At 51.4% G+C, this 16,957-nt stretch overlaps 1 protein-coding gene across 1 annotated transcript in view; it reads left to right on the top strand.

The window, feature by feature from the left end:
• polr2a (RNA polymerase II subunit A) overlaps window positions 1-12,490 on the top strand; it is a 41,059-nt gene extending 28,569 nt beyond the window's left edge. The window contains exons 13-18 of the mRNA XM_078206945.1: window positions 1,700-1,882; window positions 2,945-3,148; window positions 3,882-4,068; window positions 6,012-6,125; window positions 6,264-6,413; window positions 10,801-12,490. Of these exons, the coding sequence (XP_078063071.1) occupies window positions 1,700-1,882; window positions 2,945-3,148; window positions 3,882-4,068; window positions 6,012-6,125; window positions 6,264-6,413; window positions 10,801-11,915 (1,953 nt within the window). The 3' untranslated portion in view covers window positions 11,916-12,490. The remainder of the gene's footprint in view (window positions 1-1,699; window positions 1,883-2,944; window positions 3,149-3,881; window positions 4,069-6,011; window positions 6,126-6,263; window positions 6,414-10,800) is intronic.
• The last annotated feature ends 4,467 nt before the right edge of the window (window positions 12,491-16,957 follow it).

Genomic DNA, 16,957 nt, shown 5'->3' with positions numbered 1-16,957 from the left:
GATAATGTGTCCGCTTCCACCACCCCCTCTGGCAGCGCGTTCCAGGCACCCACCGCTCTCTGCGTGAAAACCTTCCCCCCGCACATCCCCCTTAAACTTTCCCCCCCTCTCACCTTGAACCTGTGCCCCCGTGTAGTTGACACTTCCACCCTGGGGAGAAAGTCTCTGACTATCCACCCTGTCTGTGCCTCTCATCATTTTGTGGACCTCTATCGGGTCTCCCCTCAACCTCCGTCTTTCCAGTGAAAAACAATCCTAGTTTATTCAACCTCTCCTCATAGCCAACACCCTCGAGACCAGGCAACATCCTGGTGAACCTTCTCTGCACCCTCTCCAAAGCTTCTGCGTCCTTCTGGTAGTGCGGTGACCAGAACTGCACGCAATACTCCAAATGCGGCCTAACCAAGGTTTTACACAGCTGCAACATGATTTGCCAACTCTTGTACTCAATGCCCCACTGATGAAGGCAAGCATGCCACACGCCTTCTTAATCACCTTGGCCATCTGTGGTGCCACTTTTAGGGAATTGTGGACCTGAACAAAATTTGCTACTGTCAACTCCCAGAATATCTACCCTCCCCTGGCCCTGTTCCATATTAAGAAGTTTAACAACACCAGGTTAAAGTCCAACAGGTTTATTTGGTAGCAAAAGCCACACAAGCTTTCGAGGCTCTAAGCTTGTGTGGCTTTTGCTACCAAATAAACCTGTTGGACTTTAACCTGGTGTTGTTAAACTTCTTACTGTGTTTACCCCAGTCCAACGCCGGCATCTCCACATCCTGTTACATATGGCATGCTGGCCTTTATAGGACGGGGCATAGAGTATAAAAGTTGGGGTCTGATGTTGCGGTTGTATAGAACGTTGGTTCGGCCGCATTTGGAATATTGCGCCCAGTTCTGGTCGCCGCACTACCAGAAGGACGTGGAGGCTTTGGAGAGAGTACAGAGGAGGTTTACCAGGATGTTGCCTGGTATGGAAGGGCTTAGTTATGAGGAGAGTTGTTCAAACTGGGGTTGTTCTCATAGGAAAGGCGGAGGATGAGGGGAGACCTAATAGAGGTGTATAAAATTATGAAAGGCATAGATAGGGTGAACGGTGGGAAGCTTTTTCCCAGGTCGGTGGTGACATTCACGAGGGGTCATAGGTTCAAGGTGCGAGGGGCGAAGTATAACTCAGATATTAGAGGGATGTTTTTTACACAGAGGGTGGTGGGGGCCTGGAGTGCGCTGCCAAGTAGGGTGGTGGAGGCAGGCACGCTGACATCGTTTAAGACTTACCTGGATAGTCACATGAGCAGCCTGGGAATGGAGGGATACAAACGATTGGTCTAGTAGGACCAATGAACGGCAAGGTGGTGGAGGCGGACACGCTGGGAACGTTTAAGACTTATCTAGATAGCCACATGAATGGAGTGGGAATGGAGGGGTACAAAAGAATGGGCTAGTTTGGACCAAGGAGCGGCGCGGGCTTGGAGGGCCGAAGGGCCTGTTCCTGTGCTGTGTCGTTCTTCAGGACAATGTCCTCTCCACCCCTTGCCCTGTGATGACGCAGGTCTTAAACCTCCCCTTGATGATGACCCCTCGAGCTGCCCTGGGAGCCTCTTCCTCCACAGTTACCACCTGAGCAGCGAGTGGATTGCTGTGTGTACCTTGTTGCTGAATTTGACCCCCTCTCTCTCTCTCTCTCTCCCCCTCTCAGGTGTACATGCATCTTCCTCAGACAGACAACAAGAAGAAGATCATCATTACGGAGGATGGGGAGTTCAAAGCCCTCCAGGAGTGGATTCTGGAGACAGACGGAGTCAGTCTGATGAGGGTTCTGAGTGAGAAGGACGTGGATCCAGTGCGGACCACATCCAACGACATTGTGGAGATCTTCACGGTAACTCTCTCTCTCTCTCCAAGAGTCTGATTTTCCAGCTGGGGCCTTGGCCGTCCGGGGTGATGGGGAGGCTGCCGGGTTTTAAGCAAGTTTATTAGTGTCACAGTCCATGCCATCGTGCTGTCCACGTGGCTCCGACTGTGTGTACAAAGTACTTCAAGATGATCTCTTGAGTACAAGATACAAATTTTCGGGAAGGCGATGACTATTAATCCAGAGACTCAGCTAATGTTTCTGGGGGACCCGGGTTCGAATCCCGCCACGGCAGGTGGTGGAATTCGAATTCAGTAACAAAAATCTGGGAAATATCCCTTTTACTGGAGGGCACGGTAGCACAGTGGGTTCGCACTGCTGCCTCACAGCGCCAGGGACCCAGGTTTGATTCCCGGCTTGGGTCACTGTCTGCGTGGAGTCTGCACGTTCTCCCCATGTCTGCGTGGGTTTCCTCCGGGTGCTCCGGTTTCCTCCCACAGACCGAAAGATGTGTAGGTTAGGTGGATTGGCCGTGCTAAATTGTCCCTTAGTGTCCAAAGATGTGCAGGTTAAGTGGATTGGCCGTGCTAAATTGTCCCTTAGTGTCCAAAGATGTGCAGGTTAGGTGGATTGGCCGTGCTAAATTGTCCCTTAGTGTCCAAAGATGTGCAGGTTAAGTGGATTGGCCATGCTAAATTGCCCCTTAGTGCCAAAAGATGTGCGGATTAGGGGGATTGGCCATGCTAAATTGCCCCTTAGTGCCAAAAGATGTGTAGGTTAGGTGGATTGGCCATGCTAAATTGCCCCTTAGTGTCCAAAGATGTGCAGGTTAGGTGGAATGGCCATGCTAAATTGTCCCTTAGTGTCGGGGGGATTAGCAGGGTAAATGTGTGTGGTTACGGGGTTAGGGCCTGGGTGGGATTGTGGTCGGTGCAGACTCGATGGGCCAAATGGCCTCCTTCTGCACTGTAGGGATTCTACGATCTTCGAAGCAGGCCAGTGTTAGTGAGGTGATGAACACTTTGTCGGGTCTGGGGGTTAGACTGAAGACTGTGTACACTGGACATTTACTGAACGTTTCTCCTGCAGGTTCTGGGTATTGAAGCGGTTCGGAAAGCCTTGGAGCGAGAGTTGTATCACGTCATCTCCTTCGACGGTTCCTACGTCAACTACCGCCACTTGTCGCTGCTGTGTGACACCATGACCTGCCGAGGTCACCTGATGGCCATTACCCGTCACGGCGTCAACAGGCAGGACACTGGGCCCCTCATGAAGTGTTCCTTCGAGGAGACGGTAATGGCCCTGTGTGAAAGGCCCTGCGAGCTACACCTCGCGCCAAGCTCGAGTGGCCAGGGACCATTCAGATGCTGGGGGGGGAGGAGGGGGAGGGAGAGTGTCGGCTGAGGAGGGTGGTGGGGGAAGCGTCACGGGGGGGTGTGGGGGAGAGTCTCGTGGAACTTGTGGGGGAGGAGGGTAGCGTCGCAGGAGTAGGGATGGTGGGGGAGTGTTGCGGGGGATGGGGAAAGGGATTGTAGGGCACCGTAGGGGTCGGGGGATGGGGTTGCTGAGGGGGAGGGGAGAGTTGCAGGGCACGGGGGTGGGGGAGGGTTTTAGGGCACTGGAGGGGTGCAGTGGTGAGGGGGGGGTGAGAGAGAGTTGCAGGGCACAGCGGTGGTGGAAGAGGGAAGGGTTGTAGGGCACTGGAGGGGGGAGGGGGAGAATCGCAGGGCGAGGGGGGTTGCTGGTGGGATGGGGGGAGGACGTGTCTCTGGGGAGGGATGGGTTGAGGGTTGGGGGGGGTGAGAGGAAGGTTGTGGGGGCTGGGGGAGCACTGGGGCGGAGAGACCGTCGTGGGGCTGGGTGATACCCTCCTGGTCTGTTTAACGCAGTTTCATTGCGACGATGTACCCACCTCACCCCCTGCGCTCGCTCTCTGTCCTGTCCCGCCACCTCACCCCCTGCGCTCGCTCTCTGTCCTGTCCCGCCACCTCTCTGCTAACCCCGCAGCCTCTGGGTGTGTTTGTAGGTGGATGTTCTGATGGAGGCTTCCGCGCACGGTGAAATGGACCCAATGAAGGGGGTTTCGGAGAACATCATGCTGGGACAGCTGGCCCCCGCCGGGACCGGCTCCTTCGACCTCCTGCTGGACGCTGAGAAATGCAAATACGGCATGGAGATCCCAACCAACATCGGAGGTCTCGGAGTGGGAGGACGTAAGTTTCCCGAAATTAATCGAATCCACGCTCGCGTCGAATCGGGTCTCTTGGCCAGAGGGACAGGCCGATGAGAGTGTCAGTTCAAAGTTTATTTATTAGTGTCACAAATAGACTTACATTAACACTGCAATGAAGTTACTGTGAAAATCCCCTAGTCGCCACACTCCGGCGCCTGTTCGGGTAACACTGAGGGAGAATTTAGCACGGCCAATGCACCCTAACCACGTCTTAGAGAGAGTGGTTGTGGAGGATTGCTTCTCTGAGTGGAGGCCTGTGACTAGTGGTGTGCCGCAGGGATCGGTGTTGGGTCCATTGTTGTTTGTCATCTATATCAATGATCTGGATGATGATGTGGTAAATTGGATCAGCAAGTTTGCTGATGATACAAAGATTGGAGGTGTAGTGGACCGTGAGGAAGGTTTTCAAAGCTTGCAGAGGGATTTGGACCAACTGGAAAAATGGGCTGAAAAATGGCAAATGGAATTTAACGCAGGCAAGTGTGAGATATTGCACATTGGAAGGACAAACCAAAGTAGAACGTACAGGGTAAATGGTAGGACTCTGAAGAGTGCAGTTGAACAGAGGGATCTGGGAATACAGGTACAGAATTCCCCAAGAGTGACGTCACAGGTGGATAGGGTCGTAAAGAGTGCCTTTGGTACATTGGCCTTTATAAATCGGAGTATCGAGTATAAAAGTTGGAGTGTTATGGTAAGGTTATATAAGGCATTGGTGAGGCCGAATTTAGAGTATTGTGTACAGTTTTGGTCACCTAGTTACAGGAAGGATGTAAATAAGGTTGAAAGAGTGCAGAGAAGGTTCACAAGGATGTTGCCGGGACTTGAGAAGCTGAGTTACAGAGAGAGATTGAATAGGTTGGGACTTTATTCCCTGGAGCGTAGAAGATTGAGGGGAGATTTGATAGAGGTGTATAAGATTTTTGATGGGTATAGATAGAGTGAATGCAAGCAGGCTTTTTCCGCTGAGGCTCGGGGAGAAAAAAACCAGAGGGCATGGGTTAAGGGTGAAAGGAGAAAAGTTTAAAGGGAATATTAGGGGGGGCTTCTTCACGCAGAGAGTGGTGGGAGTGTGGAATGAGCTGCCGGATAAAGTGGTAAATGCGGGGTCACTTTTAACATTTAAGAAAAACTTGGACGGGTTCATGGATGAGAGGGGTGTGGAGGGATATGGTCCAAGTGCAGGTCAGTGGGACTAGGCAAAAAATGGTTCGGCACAGACAAGAAGGGCCAAAAGGCCTGTTTCTGAGCTGTAATTTTCTATGGAAACCGGAGGAAACCCACGCAGACACGGGGAGAACGTGCAGACTCCACACAGACAGTGACCCGAGCTGGGAATCGAACCCGGGTCCCTGACGCTGTGAGGCAGCAGTGCGAACCCACTGTGCCACCCCTGGTGTAGTCACTTGTGTAGGGAGTGAGAGAAGATGTGGGCAAGCGATTCGGGGGAAATTCTTATCTCTGGTTCTCAGTGAAGATCATAGAATCCCTATGGTACAAAAGGAGGCCATTCGGCCCCAAGCCCTATTCCTGTAACCCCACACAATAACCCTGCTAATTCCCCTGACACTAAGGGGCAATTTAACACGACCAATCCACCTAACCTCCACATCTTTGGATACTGAGGGAGAATTTAGCATGGCCAATCCACCTAACCCGCACATCTTTGGACTGTGGGAGGAAACCGGAGAGCCCGGGGGAAACCCACGCAGACACGGGGAGAACGTGCAGACTCCACACAGACAGTGACCCGAGGTGGGAATCGAACCCGGGTCCCTAGTGCTGTGATGCAGCAGTGCTAACCCACTGTGCCACCCCCCCCTGCCCTCTCTCCCTGGGTAAGTTGATCGGGACCCGTGTGAGCCAGTGTAGGTCAGATTCCTTGGCGCCTGAATAACGTTTATTTTCTTCTTTAATTTACAGCTACCGGAATGTTCTTTGGCTCTGCCCCCAGCCCGATGGGAGGGATGTCTCCGGCTATGACTCCGTGGAACCAGGGTGCGACCCCTGCCTACGGGGCCTGGTCTCCCAGCGTGGGTGAGTGCGGATGTCCCAACCATGTCGCATTGTTCCAGAGGGTGCAGGGGTGCACCAATGGGGCGAGTGTTACTTTCTTTGATTGCGGCCTTTGCGATGGGGAAAGGATTGACTTCTCCCGCTTTGTTTGTGTTACAGGCAGTGGAATGACCCCCGGGGCTGCCGGCTTCTCTCCAAGCGCCGCGTCTGACGCCAGCGGCTTCAGTCCCGGCTATTCTCCAGCTTGGTCACCAACCCCTGGCTCTCCCGGATCCCCTGGTCCATCCAGTCCCTACATTCCATCTCCAGGTTAGTACGAGATCCGTTAATAATGTGTTCAGTTGTGGGTAACTCGGGAGTCGCGTGTTTTCCTGGCAAGACTGGGTTAAATCGTGTAGCATTCACAACAAACTGGCCATGTAGGGTCAGTGTTGGTGTTTATAATGAGTCTCAAAACACCAGGTTAAAGTCTAACAGGTTTATTTGGAATCACGAGCTTTTGGAGCGCTGCTCCCTCACTCACCTGATGAAGGAGCAGCGCTCCGAAAGCTCGTGCTACCAACTAAACCTGTTGGACTTTAACCTCGCGTTGAGACTTCTTACTGTGCCCACCCTAGTCCAACTCCGGCATCTCCACCTCCATGGTGTTTATAATCCGCCCCCCCCCGCCCCCTCCCGTGCTTCAGCCCCTTCACCGGGATGTGTTGACTGGGAGTGTCTCGGAGGGGAGTGTTGAACCGTTGGAGAAAATCTCCATTACAAAGGAGGAAGTGTTAGGTTTGTTAGAGAATATAAAGACTGACAAATCCCCAGGGCCTGATGGAATCTATCCAAGGCTGCTCAGGGAGACGAAAGGTGAAATCGTTGGGCCTCTGACGCAAATCTTTGTCTCGTCACTGGACAAAGGTGAGGTCCCAGAGGATTGGAGGATAGCCAATGTGGTCCCGTTATTTAAGAAGGGTAGGAAGGATAACCCGGGTAATTATAGGCCGGTGAGCTTGACGTCCGTGGTGGGGAAGTTGTTGGAGAAGATTCTTAAAGATAGGATGTATGCGCATTTAGAAAGGAATAAACTCATTAACGATAGTCAACATGGTTTTGTGAGAGGGAGGTCATGCCTCACGAACCTGGTGGTGTTTTTTGAAGAAGTGACCAAAATGGTTGACGAAGGAAGGGCCGTGGATGTTGTCTATATGGACTTTAGTAAAGCGTTTGACAAAGTCCCTCATGGTAGGCTAGTGAAAAAGGTTGGATCCCATGGGATAAAGGGGGAGGTGGCTAGATGGGTGGAGAACTGGCTTGGTCATAGAAGACAGAGGGTGGTAGTGGAAGGGTCTTTTTCTGGCTGGAGGCCTGTGACTAGTGGTGTACCGCAGGGCTCTGTATTGGGACCTCTGCTGTTTGTGATTTATATAAATGATCTGGAAGAAGGAGTAACTGGGGTGATCAGTAAGTTTGCGGACGACACAAAACTGGCAGGACTTGCAGATAGTGAGGAACATTGTCAGAGGCTACAGAAGGATATAGATAGGCTGGAAATTTGGGCAAGGAAATGGCAGATGGAGTTCAATCCTGATAAATGCGAAGTGATGCATTTTGGTGGGAATAATGTAAGGAGGATCTACACGATAAATGGAAGAACCATAAAGGGTGTAGAGACGCAGAGGGACCTGGGTGTGCAAGTCCACAGATCTTTGAAGGTGACGTCACAGGTGGAGAAGGTGGTGAAGAAGGCATATGGCATGCTTGCCTTTATAGGACGGGGCATAGAGTATAAAAGTTGGGGTCTGATGTTGCAGATGTATAGAACGTTGGTTCGGCCGCATTTGGAATACTGCGTCCAGTTCTGGTCGCCACACTACCAGAAGGACGTGGAGGCTTTGGAGAGAGTACAGAGGAGGTTTACCAGGATGTTGCCTGGTATGGAGGGGCTTGGTTATGAGGAGAGATTGGGGAAACTGGGGTTGTTCTCCTTGGAAAGACGGAGGATGAGGGGAGACTTAATAGAGGTGTATAAAATTATGAAAGGCATAGATAGGGTGAACGGTGGGAAGCTTTTCCCCGGGTCGGTGGTGACGTTCACGAGGGGTCATAGGTTCAAGGTGAAGGGGGGGAGGTTTAACACAGATATCAGAAGGACATATTTCACACAGAGGGTCGTGGGGGCCTGGAATGTGTTGCCGGGCAAGGTGGTGGAGGCGGACACACTGGGAACGTTTAAGACTTATCTAGACAGCTATATGAACGGAGTGGGAATGGAGGGATACAAAAGAGTGTTCTAGTTTGGACCAGGGAGCGGCACGGGCTAATTGTTCCTTGTTTCTCGTGGAAGTGGAAATGACTAGGGTTGGGAAGCATTTTCCGATCAGGGCCAGTGTGATCTCCTGGACTCGTTTCGATCGCCTCAGGGGGTCGGAGAGGAATTTCCCAGATTTTTTTTTCCCCCATATTGGCCCTGGGGTTTTTCACTCTGGGTTTTCGCCTCTCCCTGGAGATCACATGGTCTGGAATGGGGGGGGTGGGGGTGAGCTAATAGGTTGTGATGAACAAAGCATCGTAGCTGTGAGGGACAGCTCGGTGGATAGGATATTGGTATGTAGATAGGCTGGAAAATTGGGCGGGGATCCTGGATTCAGGATTCAATCCTGGACCGGGGAGCGGCGCGGGCTTGGAGGGCCGAAGGGCCTGTTCCTGTGCTGTATTGTTCTTTGTTCTCCTATCCCCCTATTTTCTCTCGTACACTTCATGGGAATTGGGAGCGAGAGGAAGCGGTTGTCGGTCAGTCCTTCGAGCCCGCTCCGCCATTCTGCACGGTCGTAGCTGATCTCCACCTCATCCCAACTCCGGAAAAGCAAATCGCTGCGGACCTGAAACCAAAGAGGGAAAACGCTGGGGAGAAAAATCTCAGCGGGTCTGGCGGCGTCTGCGAGGAGAGAAAAGGGCTGACGTTTGGAGAGGAAAGGCTCACCTGGACTCGAAACGTCAGCTGTTTTCTCTCTTTAACAGATGCTGCCGGACCTGCTGAGATTTTCCAGCATTCTTCTGCTCTTGCTGTGACTAATTTTGCAGCCGGCTGTTGTCCTTGTCTCTCAATGTTCGGCTGTGATTGGGAGTCTGTGCCGGTGTGCTTGTACAGGAACTTTGCTGACCTTGGACTAGAACCTGCCTGCAATCGGCAGTTCTGAGTAAGGCCAACACAAAATAACTTAGTACATCTCAGTTTAACTAAAAATGCCCAGCCTTTCGATCTACAATTGTGTGTCAAGGATCTGTGTAAGCTCATAGAACCATAGAAAATTACAGCTCAGAAACAGGCCTTTTGGCCCTTCTTGTCTGTGCCGAACCATTTTATGCCTAGTCCCACTGACCTGCACTTGGACCATATCCCTCCACACCCCTCTCATCCATGAACCCGTCCAAGTTTTTCTTAAATGTTAAGTGACCCCGCATTTACCACTTTATCTGGCAGCTCATTCCACACTCCCACCACTCTCTGCATGAAGAAGCCCCCCCTAATATTCCCTTTAAACTTTTCTCCTTTCACCCTTCACCCATGCCCTCTGGTTTTTTTCTCCCCGAGCCTCAGCGGAAAAAGCCTGCTTCCATTCACTCTATCTATACCCATCAAAATCTTATACACCTCTATCAAATCTCCCCTCAATCTTCTACGCTCCAGGGAATGAAGTCCCAACCTATTCAATCTCTCTCTGTAACTCAGCTTCTCAAGTCCCGGCAACATCCTTGTGAACCTTCTCTGCACTCTTTCAATCTTATTTACATCCTTCCTGTAACTAGGTGACCAAAACTGTACACAATTGCTCGCTAATAGAAAATAAAACCATTAAAAAGGACCCCCTCCTGGCGGTTAACATTCAAGTTAGAAACTCTACGGCATTCATTCCTGCCTGAGAGTTCCCGTCATTCTGTTAGACCGAGATCTCCTGGTGGTTAGATGTCCTTCATTGCTGGAGGGATGGAGTTTAAAAACAGCGAGGTTATGTTGCAGCTGTATAAGGTGCTGGTGAGGCCACACCTGGAGTTACTGTGTACAGTTTTGGTCTCCTTACTTGAGAAAGGATATACTGGCACTGGAGGGGGTGCGGAGGAGATTCACTAGGTTGATTCCGGAGTTGAGAGGGTTGGCTTATGAGGAGAGACTGAGTAGACTGGGGCTACACTCATTGGAATTCAGAAGAATGAGGGGAGATCTTATAGAAACATAGAAGATTATGAAGGGAATAGATAAGATAGAAGCAGGGAGGTTGGCGGGTGAAACTAGAACTAGGGGGCATGGCCTCAAAATAAGGGGAAGCAGATTTAGGCCTGAGTTGAGGAGGAACTTCTTCACACAAAGGGTTGTGAATCTGTGGAATTCCCTGCCCAGTTGAGGCTACCTCATTGAATGTTTTTAAGGCAAGGATAGATTTTTGAACAGTGAAGGAATTAAGGGTTATGGTGAGCGGGCAGGTAAGTGGAGCTAAGTCCACGAAAAGATGATCTTATTGAATGGGGGAGCAGGCTCGAGGGGCCAGATGGTCCACTCCTGCTCCTAGTTCTTGTGTAGATGTCCCAGTTACAGCCCCACCATCCTCGATCTTTCCTGATGGTTGTGACATCTCCATCCTGGTGCCACTGCTGTTAAATTTTTTTCTCCAACGCTGAGCAGTAATGAACCTTGTGTTTGTTTCCCCTCCAGGTGGAGTGATGTCTCCGAGTTATTCGCCCACCTCGCCTGCCTACGAGCCGAGATCCCCTGGCGGTTACACGCCCCAGAGTCCCAGCTACTCCCCCACGTCCCCCTCGTACAGTCCCACCTCGCCCTCCTACTCCCCCACCAGCCCGAACTACAGCCCCACCAGCCCCAGCTACAGCCCCACCAGCCCCAGCTACAGCCCCACCTCCCCCAGCTACAGCCCCACCAGCCCCTCCTACTCCCCGACCTCCCCCAGCTACTCCCCCACCAGCCCCAGTTACTCCCCGACCTCCCCCAGCTACTCGCCGACCAGTCCCAGTTACTCCCCGACTTCCCCCTCCTACTCCCCCACCTCCCCCTCCTACTCCCCCACCTCCCCCTCCTACTCCCCCACCTCCCCTTCCTACTCCCCCACCTCCCCTTCTTACTCCCCAACCAGCCCCAGCTACTCCCCCACTTCTCCCAACTACACCCCCACCTCTCCGAATTACAGCCCCACCTCCCCCAGTTACAGCCCCACCTCCCCCAGTTACACCCCCACCTCTCCGAATTACAGCCCCACCTCGCCCAGCTACAGCCCCACCTCGCCCAGTTACAGCCCCACCTCCCCCAGCTACTCCCCCTCCAGCCCCCGCTACACCCCCCAGTCTCCGACCTACACCCCCAGCTCCCCCAGCTACAGCCCCAGCAGCCCCAGCTACTCCCCCACCAGCCCCAAATACTCCCCCACCAGCCCTTCCTACAGCCCCAGCTCCCCGGAGTACACGCCCACCTCCCCCAAATACAGCCCCACCTCCCCCAAGTACTCGCCCACCTCCCCCAAGTACTCGCCCACCTCCCCCACCTACTCCCCCACCACGCCCAAGTACTCCCCCACCAGCCCCACCTACTCCCCCACCTCGCCCGTCTACACCCCCACCTCCCCCAAGTACTCCCCCACCAGCCCCACCTACTCCCCCACCTCCCCCAAGTACTCCCCCACCTCCCCCACCTACTCGCCCACCTCCCCCAAGGGCTCCACCTACTCGCCCACCTCGCCGGGCTACTCCCCCACCTCCCCCACCTACAGCCTCACCAGCCCGGCTATCAGCCCAGAGGACAGCGACGAGGAAAACTGAGGAAGGAGCGAGGCGAGAGAGAGAGGCCTTCCCTGTCCCACTCACTCGAGGGGACGCACACCCACGTGCGCACTCCACATCTGTCCGTGCTTTTCTTTGGGGGGGGGGGGGGGGGTTTTATTACTTCCGAAGCACGCGCGCGCTCCCCGTTGGAACTGGACTCGAGCCTGCTGACTTTCCGTCGCCATGTGGAGAAACTTTGAACGTTTTTAAAGGATAAATAAATCCAAGATGCGCGAGCAAGAAAAATCTAAACTGTATAATTTGAATATATATTTTGCTTTGGGTGTTTTCGATGCTGGAATCCGTATCGGGGTGCAGCGAGGGATCTGAAACCTCTCCTCTCTCTCGATCCCGCTGCACCTGGACCAGTGTGAATTTTGATTTATTTTTCCTTTTGTTTTTTTTTTGCTCTGTGCGAATAATGCTACTTGAACCAAGCGTTCATATTTCTCCCCCCCCCCCCCCGGTGACCCAAAAGGTGACACGACAGGGCCCAGGTTCTTGTCCGTCTGTCCCTGCGGGATTCTTTATATTGTGAATTGTGACTTTGTGCTTTTAAAGGTTTTTTTTTGGGGTGGGGGTGGGGATGGGAGGGAGGGAGGTGGGTGGGGGTTAACCGTGGATTTAAAGAAACAGAAGAATTTATTCGTTCTGCCTTGACAACAGGAGGTGAGAGCGGGATTGGCGGGGCAGGGGAGCGAGATGGGGGTCAGTGATTTGCGAGGGGAGGGGTTGCTGTGTGAGACACAGGAGCATTCTCCACTCTCTTTCTCTCCCCCCCCCCCCCCCCCCACATTCAGCAGAGAGTGAAACCTTTATGTTTTAGAGGGGGTTTGTTTGGGGGGAAAGCCGATGTTTCTTAAATCACCTAATTCCGATGTGATTCTTCAGACGAAACTGTATAAAAAAAAAGAAATTTAATGCCGGGATCAGTGCGATGTTTAAAAACGCGGCGGCAATTCGATCGTCTGATTTATGTACAGAACATTTCCTACTCTCCCTGTTTTTCCCGTTGGAAATGTTGCAAATATACTTAAATAAAGTTTTACTAATTTTTGTGGAGTTCTGTGCGTCCGTTCATTCATTCGTTCATTTCCCTGTGGGGAGTTTTCTGGCGAGGGAGTGACTTGTCCCCGTTACGAGGTTGACGCTGTCGTCAAGAGGCCTGGGATTTGCATTTTCTGCCTCGAACTGCGTGGGTGGTACATGTGAGTTCATGGCCGTTGGCGCTGTTGGTGATTATATTCTGTGCTGCAGTTCACTGTGTCCCTGTTAGATTCCAGTCCAACGCCATCAACTCCACATCATTTCTGTCGTATTTGCAGTCTTTCCGGGGGAGGGGGGGGATCTCCGAATTTATCTGGAGTTCACTGAAATTATCCACAGAGATTGCAGGTCAGAGTGCAGAGAGACACCTGAAGGTTCATCTCTTTGCATCGTGACTGGAGGAGGCCGTCATGTCCCCTGGTTCCAGCCATTGAATCGCTACCGTGCAGTAAAGGCCATTGAGTCTGCACCAACTCTCCGACAGAGCATCTTACCCCACCATATAACCCCACACATTTCCCATGGCTAATCCCCCTGACCTGCACATCTTTGGACACTAAGGGGCAATTTAGCATGGCCGATCCCCCTGACCTACACACCTTTGGACACTAAGGGCAACTCTGTCTACACTTCCCGCTGCCTCGGGAAAAGCAGCCAGCATAATTAAGGACCCCCCCACGCACCCCGGTCATTCTCTCTTCCACCATCTTCCCTCGGGAAAAAGATACAAAAATCTGAGATCCGACTCAAGAACAGCTTCTTCCCTGCTGCCGTCAGACTTTTGAATGGACCTACCTCGCATTAAGTTGATCTTTCTCTGCACCCTAGCTATGACTGTAACACTACATTCTGTGCACTCTCCTTCTCTATGAACGGTATGCTTTGTACAGCGCGCAAGAAACCATGCTTTTCACTGTATGCTAATACATGTGAGAAATCAAATCCAACTATGGGCCAATTTAGCACGGCCAATCCCCCTAACCTACACATCTTTGGACACTAAGGGGCAATTTAGCACGGCCAATCCCCCTAACCTACACATCTTTGGACACTAAGGGGCAATTTAGCACGGCCAATCCCCCTAACCTACACATCTTTGGACACTAAGGGGCAATTTAGCACGGCCAATCCACCTAACCTGCACATCTTTGGTGTGTTGGAGAAACCCGGAGGAAACCCACGCATACCACTCATTATATCTTGCTAGTCAGAAAAATATCCATTTATGCCAACTGTTTCTATGAGCGAGCCAATCTTCTATCCATGCCAATGTTACCCCTTACATCAAGGTGCCCCATTGGTTACCTTCACAATAACCGATGGGGAATCTTGTCTAATACTTTCTGGAAATCTGAGTGAGTACATCCACTGGTTCCCCTTTACCCACAGCTCAGATTATTTAAAGCTTCAATAAATTGGTTAAACATTATTTCCCTTTCGCAAAACCATGTTGACTCTGATTACCTTGAACTTCTCCAGGTGCCCTGCCATAAACATCTTTAATAATAACCTCACACTTTCCCCATGACTGATGTCAGGCTAACTGGCCTGTAGTTTTCTGCTTTCTGTCTCCCTCTCTCCACTCACCGGATGAAGGGGCAGCGCTCCGAAAGCTCGTGATTCCAAATAAACCTGTTGGACTTTAACCTGGTGTTGTGAGACTTCTTACTGTGCCCACCCCAGTCCAACACCAGCATCTCTTTTAAAAGTTTGTTTATTGGTGTCACAAGTAGGCTTACATTAATACTGCAATGAAGTTAGTGAAAATCCTTCTTCGCTGCAACACTCTGGCGCCTGTTCGGGTAACACTGAGGGAGAATTTAGCACAGCCAGTGGACCCTAACCAGCATGTCTTTCAGACTGTGGGAGGAAACCGGAGCACCCGGAGGAAACTCATGCAGACACGGGGAGAATGTGCAGACTCCGCACAGACAGTGACCCGAGGCCGGGAATGGAACCTGGGTCCCTGGCGCTGTGAGGCAGCAGCACTAACCCACTGTGCCACCCACATCATTTTTGAATAATGGAGTTACGTTCACTTCTATCCAATTTGATAGAACCCTCCCTGATTCTGGACTTGCAGAATCTCACTGGCTGTTCTGTCTGAAGACAATACACATCTCTTTAACCTGTGTTTAATGCTCCCTCCACCCACATTGTCTGTACCTTTAAGACCTGGCTGGTTGTAGGGATTCGCATTCTAATCAGTATTCTGTAACTTGATTTTGTGTCTCTGTGCACTGTTTGAGAGCAGATATCCACTCCATCTGACGAAGGAGCAGCGCTCCGAAAGCTTATGGTATTTGCTACCAAATAAACCTGTTGGACTTTAACCTGGTGTTGTGAGACTTCTTACTGTGTTCACCCCAGTCTAACGCCGGCATCTCCACATCCTTTGGGCAAGCTAGTTCTGGATCCACCGGGCAGCAGCCCCTTGGATCCCATGCCCTCTCACTTTTTCTAGAAGCCTTGTATGAGGGACCTTATCGAACGCCTTGCTAAAATCCATATAAACCACATCGACCGCTTTCCCTTCGTCAATGTGTTTAGTCACATTTTCGAAGAACTCCACCAGGCTCGTAAGGCACGATCTGCCTTTGACAAAGCCATGCTGAGTATTCTTGAGCATACTAAACCTCTCTAAATGCTCATAAATCTTGTCCCTCAGGATCTTCTCCATCAGCTTACCAACCACTGAGGTTAGACTCACCGGTCGGTAATTTCCTGGGCTATCCCTATTCCCCTTCTTGAAAATAGGAACCACATCCGCAATCCTCCGGCACCTCTCCCGTCTCCATCGACGACGCAAAGATCATCACCAGAGGCTCTGCAATCTCTTCCCTCGCCTCCCACAGTAACCTGGGGTACATCCCATCCGGACCCGGCGACTTATCTATCTTGATGCCATTCAAAGATTCCAGCACAACCTTCTTTGTTAAAGTCCACATACTCAATCTTTTCAGTCCACCGCAAGCCCGCAGTACATCCACCCAGGTCCTTCTCCTCTGTGAAAACCGAGGCAAAATACTCATTAAGCACCTCTGCCATTTCTACTGGTTCCGTACAGACTTTCCCGCCTTCACCTTTTATAGGCCCTATTCCTTCACGTCTCATCCTTTTACTTTTCACATATTTATAGAACGCCTTCGGGTTCTCCTTAATCCTACCTGCCAAGGCCTTCTCGTGACTCCTTCTGGCTCTCCTAATTTCCTTCTTTAGTCCCTTCCTACAAGCCGTATACTCATCTCGATCCCTATCTTCGCCAAGCTCTCTGAACCTTTTGTACACTTTTTCTTCTTGACTAGGTCCCGCACAGCTTTCGTGCACCACGGTTCCTTTAACCGACCAACACCACCCTGTCTGCTCGGAACGTTGTCCTGTAGAACTCCAAACAGACATTCCTTGAAAAACTGCCACCTCTCTTCAGTACATTTCCCCAAGAATATCTCCTTCCAATTTACTCCTCTAATTTGCTGCCTTATGTCTTCATATTTCCCCTTACTCCATATAAACGCTTTTCACTGTATCCCAATATATGTGACAATAAATCAAATTGAATCAGATATTCGATGACCAAGCCTGGAGTTGAGGCCACAAACAGAACAACCATAATTGTATCAAGTGGCGGAGCTGGGTTGAGGGGCTGAATGGCCTCCCCCTTCTCCTTGTGAGAGGGGGAACATCCCCCTGGCTTCCACCCTGTCAAACCCTTCAGGATCTGAAAAGCAGGGTGGAAATCTGAAATAAAACCTCAGCAGACCCGGCAGAGTCTGTGGAGAGAGAAACTGAGTTAATATTTCAGATCCTCAGACACTGATCTGCTTTAATCAGATCATCTCCCGTTCTTCGAAACTCCAGTGAGTGTGGACCCCGACTTCTTCAATCTTTCCTCAGCAGACAAACCTTGTCATCCAGGAATCAGCCCAGTGGACCTTCTCGAAACTTCCTGCAAGCAAATCCTTCCAAAAGTAACTAAAGAAAGGAGAACTGGC

This window comes from Mustelus asterias, unplaced genomic scaffold (genome assembly GCF_964213995.1).
Source record: "Mustelus asterias unplaced genomic scaffold, sMusAst1.hap1.1 HAP1_SCAFFOLD_1908, whole genome shotgun sequence".
Classification (NCBI taxonomy): Eukaryota; Metazoa; Chordata; class Chondrichthyes; order Carcharhiniformes; family Triakidae; genus Mustelus; species Mustelus asterias.
Note: the sequence above shows the minus strand (reverse complement) of the source record. Positions and strands in the feature narration are given on the sequence as shown.